The 10,728-nt window shown below is 62.2% G+C and overlaps 1 protein-coding gene across 1 annotated transcript in view; it reads right to left on the minus strand.

Annotated features, from left to right (window-relative positions):
• ADAMTS7 (ADAM metallopeptidase with thrombospondin type 1 motif 7) overlaps positions 1–10,484 on the minus strand; it is a 41,398-nt gene extending 30,914 nt beyond the window's left edge. The window contains exons 1-4 of the mRNA XM_032391913.1: positions 10,358–10,484; positions 3,227–3,582; positions 1,478–1,643; positions 302–498 (exon numbers count right to left, since the gene is read on the minus strand). Coding sequence (XP_032247804.1) covers positions 302–498; positions 1,478–1,643; positions 3,227–3,582; positions 10,358–10,484 — 846 coding nt within the window. The remainder of the gene's footprint in view (positions 1–301; positions 499–1,477; positions 1,644–3,226; positions 3,583–10,357) is intronic.
• Between the last annotated feature and the right edge of the window lie 244 nt (positions 10,485–10,728).

Consider the following 10,728-nt stretch of genomic DNA (forward strand, 5'->3'; position numbering starts at 1 on the left):
GACCAGCGTGAGTGCACAACCCGACTACGGCTCCCCCAGGTAGGCGTGGGACCGTGGCTGTACCCCCCGCCCGCCCACCGCCGCCCCACCGCTCTGCCCGGCAGCTCCCCGCGAGGGCCAGCAGAGCCCACGAAGGCCCTGCCGCTGCCCCGGCTCTCTCCTGGTGACTCCCCGCGCCCCGCCCGCCCCGCCCGGACTCCAGAGCCTGGACATCGTGCTCCTGCCCAGGCCTGGGGTCCAGCCCGCTCACCGTCCGCGCCAGCACGGCCACCTCACCCACCGCCGCCCCGCGCGGCCTCACCATGTTCATGATGGTCAGCACGTAGCTCTCGACCTGCGGCTGCCCGTGGTACTCCACCATTTTGGCGTCGGCGACCACCAGGGTCTCCACCCACTTCTCTCTGCTGACCGAGCGCTGCTGGAGTCGCCGCGGGCGCGGCCGCCGCCGCCGGTGCCGTTGCTCCCAGCGCTCCCGCCACACCTCCAGCTCCGCGGACGCTGTGGGCCCCGGGGGGGGGGGGTCAGCGGCCGGCGGGGCGCGGCTCCAGGGCTCTGGGGCCGCGGGGACAGCGCCGGGACCAGAGCAGGCGGCCTGGACTCCCACCGTGGCTCTGCCCCAGGCCTGTGCCGTGCGACCCTGCCCCAGCCACGTCCCCCCTCTGACCCTGAGCATCCCCGGCTGTAAATAGGAATCAGCCAGAGAGCTCAGAAGGTGCCCTCGGGCCGCAACGGAAGGGTAGATGCGAACACAGCAAGGAGCTGCGGGCCCCCACCTCCCCGTGTTGCTCCCTGCCCGCGGGGGTTGGTGGGTGCCAGCACAGGGGGACCCCAGGGCCCAACCCCCCCTCCTGGGAGGCCGTCCCCACTGGAGACCTGCTCCCCTGCCCCAGGCATCTAGGAAGCCGGGAAGACTGAGGCCCCAAGTGTGAGTCTGGATGCCTGTTCCGCTGAATGGAGGCTCTGAGCTGTGGCAGCCGCCGAGGCTGGCATGCTGGCCGAGCCGTCCCCAGAGCCGGGCAGCCCGTGCTGGGCTGCTCCTTACCTGGACTGGCCAGCGATGTGGCCGCCGGGCGAGGAGGTGCCGGCTCCCCAGTAACAGAGGTCAGCTATTGTGGGCTAGGCCCAGAGTGGGGAAGGGAGGGGGGCTCCCGGCTGGCTGCCCTGACGGGCCTGGCCACTCGGGGAAGAATGGCTGACAGGTGCAGCAGGCAGTGAGCGGGGAGGGGAGGCAGGTGAGGTGGGCGTGAGAGGGTCAGCCCAGGGCCTCGGCTGGGGCAGGCCCGGCAGGCAGAGGCCTCAGGCCCGTGGCCCATTTGGAAGGTAGCGGCAGGCTATGGTGATGGGTCTGTCCGTCTGTCTGCATCCCTTTGGTTCGAGGGGAGCTGAGCATGGGGGTGTGGACAGGAGAGGCTTCTGGAAAGGAGCTCGATGCCTCCGGCCCGGCCCCTCCCCCAGAGCTGGCTGCAGAGGCGCATACCTTGTACCCCACAGGTGCCTGGAGCCCCGGAGTCACCCAGCGCTGCTTCCCTCTCAGGCGCTTGGCGCTTGTAGACCACGTGGGGCTGGGCGTGGCCGGGCCGGGCCGGGACACCGTCTAGGGGCTCGATGAAGTAGTCCTCGTTGGAGAGCTGGAACACACCTTTCTGAGAAAGAGCCAGGGTCACAGGAGAGAGCCAGCACTGGGCGCCCTGCCCACCCGTCCCCGAGGCCCATCCTGCCCAGCTGAGCCCACACTGCTCCCAGCACCCGACTGACCCCGAATGCACGCGCTTTCCTCCCTCCGGGCCTCTGACTCTGTACCCTCTGCCTGCCTTCCCTGCCATTTCACACAGCCCAAGGCTGAGCTCAGAGGCCACCCGTCTCAGGAGGACGCTGCCCCCCCACCCCGTCAGGAGCAGGAAACGGGGCCACGCTAAATCTAAGACGGCATCTTCCGCGCAGTCCCGGATGGCCGTCTTGAGTCAGGCAGCCGGCATCCAGACCCCTCTCCCTCTTCTTGGCATCCCAGCCGTTATGTCCTCTCGCAACTGGCCTGCATCCCAATCTCGCCGAGGTGATGAATCACTCCCAGGGCCGCTCTGCCCACACCCAAGCCACAGGGATGCCCACTGTCACCAGGACATCCTATGCCCCGGTCCCAGGGCCTGCCAGAGCAGGGAGGCAGGCAGGGGTGTCTCAGGCACACCCACCAGCATTCAGAGAGGCCGGGGGCGGGGGGCTTGGGAAGCGTCTTTGGGCAGCCCAGCACCTCCAGAGGAAGCCCAGGCCTCCAACAGGAAGACGGGTTTCATCTCCCCTGCAGCTCCGTCCTTGGCCCCACGTCTGCCCTTGGGCTGTGCAGGGCCGAGAACCCCGAACACCAGAAAGTGCACCACCGGAGACTGGGTTCGAGTGCGGAACTGGGTGGCCCCAGGCAAAGTGCCCCTCCGAGCCTGTCTCATCATCTGTAAATGGGATTGGCACCCACAGGCTCAGCTGCCGCAGAGAATCAACAAGATGAACGGGATGGAGGAGGACAGGCCCAGGCTCTCCGAGGTCTAGATGACCTGCAGCTGTGATGCGGGCCGTCTGTCATTAGGCCCTGTCCTGCTACAGCCCATGGACTTCCTGAGCACTGAGCTGAGGGCCCTGCTAGGAACGGTGGGCGGCTGAAAATGCACACACATCCCCCCACTCTTCCCACACCCCACCCGCACCTCCCAGAGTGGGGAGGGCAGAGCCGGTCACCCAGCCGGGAGCAGAAGGGGTCCCTGTGCCGCCGGAGTGGGAGCCGCTCCAACCCAGCACCCAAACGGAGGGAGGCACCTGGCGCTGCGAGCCCCAGCCAGCATCACCTCCACCGGGAGCAGGGCGGTGGGGCCTCATCTCCCGGGAGGAGAGGTAACGGGGGGCTGCCTGACCCCGAGAAGAACAGCCTACAGGGATCCGTGGGGCGACACAGAACCGAGGCTCCCAGGGAAGGCCTGCACTGTTAGGAGTTACCCGGTCTACACAGTGATTCCCAGAGTCGGCTCTCTGCACCCGCAGCTTCCACACTGGGAAAGGGTCAGAAACGCGGGCTTGAGACCCACCCCGGCCCACCCAGCACACTGTTGTTCACAAGGCCTGCGGGTGCTTCCGGCTCGAGTTCAAGCCTGAGGGCCGCCATCCTGGGGGACAGCACCCCCACCATACAGGCGCGAACAGCGCCCCGGCGAGCCCGACGCGGGGGCAGGGGCGCACTCACCAGCCCGTCGCAGGCGCTGATGGCCGCCAGGCCGCCCTCCAGCTCGGGGTCCTGCACCTCGCCGAGCAGGTGGCAGGCGGGCGCGCGGGCGCGGATGTGCGTGCGCCCCAGGCCGCCGCGCCGCCGGGTCTCGCTCACGAAGCCGGGCGCCAGCAGGTGCGCGTTGGCCGTCAGGTTGAAGCGCAGCTCGCGCCCGCGGTACTGCAGCTCGTAGAAGGCGGGCGCGGCGCGGCGTGCGGACACGTCCCGCTTGTGCAGCGCGCGCGGCCACAGCTCGTAGGACAGGAAGGAGCCCCCCGCGTCCACGCGCACCGGGTGCACGATGTCCAGCGCCGCGCTGCCGTCCACGCCGCGCCCTGCGGGGAGAAAGCCGGCGGCGACCGGCGCGTGAAGGGGCCGCGGAGGAGTCCGAGGCCCAGGTGCCCCCCCAGCCCGCTCCTCTGCGCGGGTCACCCCGATAACCTCCAACCGCCCCCACCCCGCGCCCGCCCCTAGGCTGCTCGCAGCACAGCGGCCTGAGGGAGTCATCCCAAACTGACCGACCGAGCCCCCCCAGGCCCCCAACCCTGCCGTGGCAGAGCTCTGGCAATGGCCAAGGAGGCCCCGGGGAGAGTGACTTCTTATCTCATCTCTGCTACACCTGCTCGAGTTCCTGCCACTCGGCCCTCTGGCCTCACACCTGCTCCCGCCTCGCGAAGCTGCGTGGCTCTCCCCTCCAGGTGGAACCCACTTCGCTTCCCCGGGCTGCGCAGCCGCGGGACGAAACCGTCACCTCCTTCCCGTCCTGCTCAGAGGGCTCGCTGAAGCCTCCCCCGACCACTTTATTTTCAAACGGCAGCTCCCTGTCCCTCTTCCCTGCTTTATTTGCAGTTGGCAGAATCCCTGTCGCCGTCCTCATGGAGTTCCCAGTAACACCAGACTCTTAACCTTTTTTGCCATGGACCCCTTCTCAGAATAACGTTTTTGGATGCATACGATAAAATGCAAGCGAGTGCCAAGGAAACGGATTATATTGAAATACAGTCATCCAAATAATTTTGGAAGTGCGATATGGACTCAAGCGCTCCTTTATGAATGCATGAAGCAAGATCGAAGGGCAAATCTAACAACTACAGTAATTTTGCAGTAGTGATGAGCATCAATCTTATCTGAGACAGAAAAATATGTTGGTTTTCTGGCTCGGTAACCAAGTCAGGTGCTGCGAATGCTACTGTAGTTTGGTACTAATATGCATAATTAAAGGAAATGCTAACTTAGAGGTAAAAAACTTAAAGATGTGGTATCTTCCCATCGGAGTTCGTGGATCCTCTAAATTTTGCCCATGTCCCTGGGGCTGGGGATTCCGGACGATGACACCTGCAGTGAAGTCTGCAGGCAGCTTCTGAAGAAAGCAAAGGGAGGTTCAGAGACGTGCACAACTGGCCCAGAGCCACACAGCGAGAGGAACAGAGCTGAGACTGGGCTCCAAGTCTCCCACATGGCTTCAGTCTCTTTAGGAACATTGTTCTGCGTCCTCAGCAGTCCGTCCCTTGCTGGGCCTGTTTCCCCATCGCAGCCATAAAGGACTTGCCCTACATCAAGTTTTTCAAACTTCTGTAGCTACCAGACCTGGTCTTCAAAAGAAATCTTGTGTGGACACATAGACACATCAGAGCAGCGCCGCTGAGGGGGGCAGGGATCCTGGGGCTGATGCTCGCGTCCTGTTCCCTCTCTGCCGTCCCCAGGCTCTGAGGAGCAGTTAGGAAACTGGCCTGTCTGATGTTTCTCTCAGCCTGAGGTCCTGCCCTGACCAACTGGGTGTATGCCCAGCTCTCCGGAATCCCGGCTGCCCAGGACAATGACCCCTCGGGCCATAGGAATGCCTGGACGCCCTGCAAGTATCCCGCCAGGGTCCTATCTGTGGCTGCCTGCTGGGGCCGAGAGGGCAGCCAAGACCAGCCCGAAGCTCCATCCTGGCCAGGCTGCAGAAACCAACTCGCCCGTCTCCTGCCAAACCACATGCAGAGAGCCCTGTACACACCAGTGGTGTGCACCCCCCACCCCCGAGGACATGCCCCAGTGTCCACAGCTGCCCAGTGGGCAGCCCGCAGGGTGCTGTCCAAGAGCACGGTCAATTGAGAGGCAGACGGGCAGGGTCACTCCGTGAGGTTCCAGGCAAAGCTTCCCTCTCCGAGTCTCCAGAGGACATGAGTGCAAGGACTTTCCAGACTTCTCGGGTAAGAATTTGTTAAAACCAAATTAAACCAAATTCCCAGGCCCCATCCCAGACCCGCTGAATCAACGTCTCCAGGAAATGGGACTGGGAAGCTGCGTTTTTTACCAAGATCCCCAGGGGACTGTGGTCATCAGGGAAGTCCGGAAATCCTCCATGGGGAGTGAACTTGGTCGGAGGTCAGCGGTACCTGGAGAGCTCTGAAAGGCTGCAGGGGCTCAGGACCCCGGCCACAGATGGATTCCATAGCCCCGGGGCTCTGGGGCCCCAGAATCTGTATGTTCCTAAGCCTCGCAGGGACTCTGACGTGACCGTTTCCGAGGCTGACCTTTGGAAGCCAGCGGGCTGGCTGGTTTGAGGAGACTCCTCGCTCTGACGTCCTCGTGAGGGCATTCGGGGTTATGGCACTGCGTGCAGACTTGGTTTTGTCAGTTCATTGATCTTGTTTGTTCATTTTGGCTCGCACAAATATTGAAAAAAATATTTAATCGGTTGCCTATGTTTAAAAATGACATGATCTTGTCCAAAAATGTCAATTTCCAACTTTCCTTGAAAAGTCTTATCATCCATCCATGTCAGGCCTCAATTCCCACCTCGCAGAAGTACCTGGCATGGAGCAGGGAGCCCCCTTGGAGAGGGTCCGTACCCCCCGCCCGTCCCCACTGCCCCCTATTGTGTTCCCAACTGTCCTTAAATGCAGGCTGCCCTTTGGCCTCTTGTTACGCTGTCTTTCAATGACTAAAGCACCGAACTTCTGGGCGCCTGGGTGGCTCAGTTGGTTAAGCAACTGCCTTCGGCTCAGGTCATGATCCTGGAGTCCCAGGATCGAGTCCCACGTCGGGCTCCCTGCTCGGCGGGGAGTCTGCTTCTCCCTCTGACCCTCTCCCCTCTCATGCTCTCTCTCACTCTCTCTCTCTCCAATAAATAAAATCTTAAAAAAAAAAAAAAATAAAGCACCGAACTTCTAACAGAAATGGGGGAACAAGAGATGGGCCACCCACCAGGTTTGTTCACACGCAACACTTTCCTGGTGCATGGCATTTGCTGGGTCACCCCTGGCTACTAATTGTGAGGGAGCGTTAGGTGCGTCAAAGTCCGGGAAAATGTATGAGACACCGTCCTTCCCCTCAACATCGAGAAAGGGGTGTAGGGCCCTCCTGACGCTCACGCCTGGCCCAGTGCTGAGCGGCCCTGGAGAGGGGAGGGGACACCGCCTGGATGGTCAGAGGTGAAGAAAAGCCTCATCAGACAGGGTGGCGTGAGGTCCTCTGACCCTGGAATGTCCCGGAGCGGACGCCGCATGATGGGCCCGGGAGATAATGCACGTGCCGGCAACAGAAGGCGGTGAGCTTGCCCACGCACGCGTCTTGTAAAATGAGACCGTGGACTGACAAAATAAGGCCCTGTCAGGAACACGGGCTTAGAACACAGAAGGGTTCGGGTCCCAGCTCGGCCACTCCATAGCTGTGCGGCCCGGGCAGTCCCTTCATCATGGTGCTGAGCCTCGGTCTCCCCGCCCGCACGGAGAACCCAGGGCCGTGATCGGAAGGAGCAGCACGGGACAAAGAGGCGGGAACGAGACTGCAGCTGCATCCCAAGGCTCCGTTTTTAGGCATTATTCCCAGCGGTGCCCCGGGCACGGGCAATCCCCCCAAGGCTGCTAGAGCCAGTTGAGGGTAAGGGTGTGCGGGTGCCGACCGGCCCGAAGCACCCGGGGTCCTGAGGAACCGGAGCTGTGCGGCCCGCTCCTGGGCAAGAGCAGTGTGCTCAGTGCATCGGGCGGAGGCGGGGTACAAACGTGATGGGGGAATCTGAATCACGGGGGAGAAGTGGCCCCAAGAACTCCAAACAAGTGTCCCTGGGGAGGGATCCACGTCCCTCGGGATGTGCGGTCCTGCTGAGCATCCCTGCTGTAGACCTTGGGCAAACATCACAAGACAGAAATTCAAAGTGGGTTATAAAGAAGCAGCCTATTCGGTTCAGAAATGTGACCGAAAGGCAGATAAAAGGCACGAGGATGCGTGTACTCTCGACAGCCCGGTGTGAATCTGAGCTCTGCCACCCGCAGCTGTTAGCCCATGGGTAAGTTACTGAACCACTCAGAATCTGTTTCTCCACCTGTAAAATGGGTACGATCGTCACCACACCTGCTCCCTTCGGCTGTGTGAGTTGAATGAGCTCCCATGTAGGGGCTGACAACAGGAGACAGCACTGAGCAATTGGGAGCTAAGTTAAAAGAGAAAATTAGCAAGAGAGGTTCTAAAGTATACTCCACGATTTCTTAAAAGCCTGTTTTATCTCTTTGCCTAATGGCTTAAAAAAGCGCTTTTTAATAAAAAAAAAAAAAAAAGAAAAATAAAGACTTATAGGAAGTTATCACTCTGCAATAACTTTTATGTTCTTGTTTTGCTCTGCACTAATCTTTTTTGTAACTTATATTGTTTTGCCATTAAAATATTTTATAAAGGGAATCGGGGCGCCTGAGTGGCTCAGTCAGTTAAGCGTCTCCCTTGGGTTCAGGTCATGATCTCGGGGTCCTGGGATCAAGCCCTGTGTCGGGCTCCCTGCTCAGCGGGGAGTCGGCTTCTCCCTCTCCCTCTGCCTCTGCCCCTCTCCCCTGCTCGTGCTCTCTCTCACGCGCACTCTCTCTCAAATAAATAAATAAGATCTTTTAAAAGATAAATAAAATATCTCATAAAGGGGGCCGAGTGAGTTACGAGGCAGGCGCCCCTCCACTGTCTCCTAGAGCTGACCCCTGGCAGACTCTCACCCCCGGAACTGTGGGCTCCAGGCTCTGTGGGTGCCGCAGGGCAGAACGAGAGTGCGGCTTCGAGTGCCAGGCAGCAAGACTCCCAGGTCAGGAGCTCTGTTCCAACGGACTGAGCCCGGCCACACCGGGTGTTAAATACTTGGAATTTCATCCCTACGTGACAGAACTGTCACTTAGCCGCTTCTACCAGAGAAATGCCAACGTGTTTACGCTCCCCTCCCTATCAGAAACCAGAGTTACAGTCCAGCCCTTCAAACGACCTGACCCCACGCTCATGCCAAAGAGGAAAAAATAACCAGAGTGTGCGAGTGTGCGAGAGACAGGTGCCGCCCTCCTCTGGTCAGCCTGTGTGTGCCCGGCATGCACACAGGGCTCACACATGCCATTCAGCAATTAGGGTGGGGCATTACTGGGCCCCAGTCCCATCAACCCCAACAAGTCCCTTGATTAGTCACAGGAGAAAAACTCATAATACACTTTCCTAAAAGTGAGTCCAAGATATGCCCTTTTGGTCTCAAAGAAGGTAGTGTTGAGTGGGTAGAGCCCCTGGTCGAGGACTCCCGGGGCAGCCCCACAGAAAATGACAGACAGCTCAGCAGCTGGGGCTCAGGCATCCTGAGTGGGGTCAGGTGGGGGTCCCACACTGTGTACCTGTGGGGATACCAGAACAGACATTCCCCCCGGGCGTGCGGGCAGATTAGATGGGAGAGGGTACCTGCCCTGTTTCCACTGCCAAATGGCAGGTCCGAGCCACAGGACTCCCCAAGGTCTCCCTAGTCTCACTGGGTCTCTGTGGGTCACTCTACCCTGTGCTAAGCAACTGACATTCAGCATCTGGATCCTCACAAGCACCCTGCGGGGGAAAATACCATTCTCCCCACTTAACTACAGCCCTGGAGGGGCAGGGGGTTGGCCAAGCTCCTACACGGGTCTGGCCTGCAGTGGAAGTGGAGAGGGTCCTGACCCCCCATTCCTCCCACCACTGCCAGGGGGCCTGGACCCAAGTCCGGGCTCAGGGACAGTTCCCTGGAGCAACCACTTCCTGCTGCCTCATCTCCACCACCTGGTCAGTCCTCATAGACCCTGCTCTGGGCAGTGGGAAAACAGGATTCACGCCGTAACTAAGGGGCCCAACCTGGCAGGGTACGCTGTCCGAGCCTGTCCCCTGGATCCTGAAAGAACTTTCTATCACCTGCCTTGCAAGGCTGTTGCAGAGATGATGAGAAATAAGAACGCATTAAATATTTGCTCCTCTCCATCCTGTCCACACTGCTGCTAGAGGGAACCTCCCTAAAACCCCGCATCCATGAGCTACTCCCCTCAATGGCTCCCCCAAACCTCTGAGATCTGGTTTAAATGCCTCCTACGCTACGGCCTCGGATGCTTTTCTAATCAGTCCCCGCACTGGGGAGGCAGGAGTCCCCCTCCCCAGCACGCAGGCCTAATGCGGCCCACGCCCTGCCACAGGGACGCCCCCACCCCCTCCAGCCCACCCGGAGCTCATCCATCCCCCGTCCCTCCTGGCTCTGGCCTCTCCTCCCCGACAAAGCCTTCCTGACCGCTTCGCCCGCATGGCTCTCCCGGCTATCCGACCGCCCCCCATCAGATCAGGGGATCCTGGCCGCGGGGCCTGGGGTCTCCTAGACCCTCAGCTCCTAAACTCCCAGACCGCCTACCTCGGACGCGCCTGGAGCTCCGCGGCCAAGGAAGGAGCTGGCCGCCGGCCAGAGGCTCGTCGGAGGCCGGCCGGGCGGGGCAGGGAGAGCCGAGCCCAGGATCGGGAGAGAAGCTGCCCTCCGCTGCGCTCGGGCTTCTGCACACTCGGGGGAAGGGAGGCAGGAAGTGCTAGGGGCGCGCGAGTCGCGCCCCCGCGCCGCCGACCGCCCGCCGCAGCCCGGAGCTGTGACCCCGCGCCCCCGCCCGCTGCTCCGCGGACCAGGCGCCGACGAGGCTCGACACCGAGCCCTGGGCGCGCGGACCAGAACCGGAGGGGCCCCGCGCCGTACGCCCGAGGGCCGAGGGGCTGCCTCCAGGCACAGGCAGGGGGCCGCCGGGTGCGCGGCTTCGCCCCCGGCCCTACCCGGTCCCAAGCCCGCGGGGGACGCGGGGGGCGCGCGGGGCCGGCCGGCGGGGAGGGGCGGCCACCCACCTGGTGCGGGTCCGGGGTCGCCGGGCGCCAGGGCGCAGAGCAGCAGGATCAGGGGGCGCAGCCGCGGCGCGGGGCTGCGGGGGCTGCGGGCGCTGCGGGCGCTGCGGGCGCTCGGGCGGCCGGGCATGGCCAGGGCGGGCGGCGCCGGGGTCGGGGGGAGAACCCCGCGCGCGGGCTCTCGTCCGTCCCGTCCGCTCGCTGTCCGGTCCGGGTCCGGCTCAGGACATGCCCGGCCTGCGCGCAGCTCCGGCGTCGGGACCCGGCCCGCGGCAACAAAGGCTGCAGGGCCCGCCCCCTCGGCGGCGCAGGAGGCTCCAGGGACCGAGAGCCCGACGGCGAGGAAGAAAGAAAGAAAGAAAGAAAGAGCGAGG

This window comes from Phoca vitulina, unplaced genomic scaffold (genome assembly GCF_004348235.1).
Source record: "Phoca vitulina isolate PV1807 unplaced genomic scaffold, GSC_HSeal_1.0 scaffold65, whole genome shotgun sequence".
NCBI lineage: Eukaryota > Metazoa > Chordata > Mammalia > Carnivora > Phocidae > Phoca > Phoca vitulina.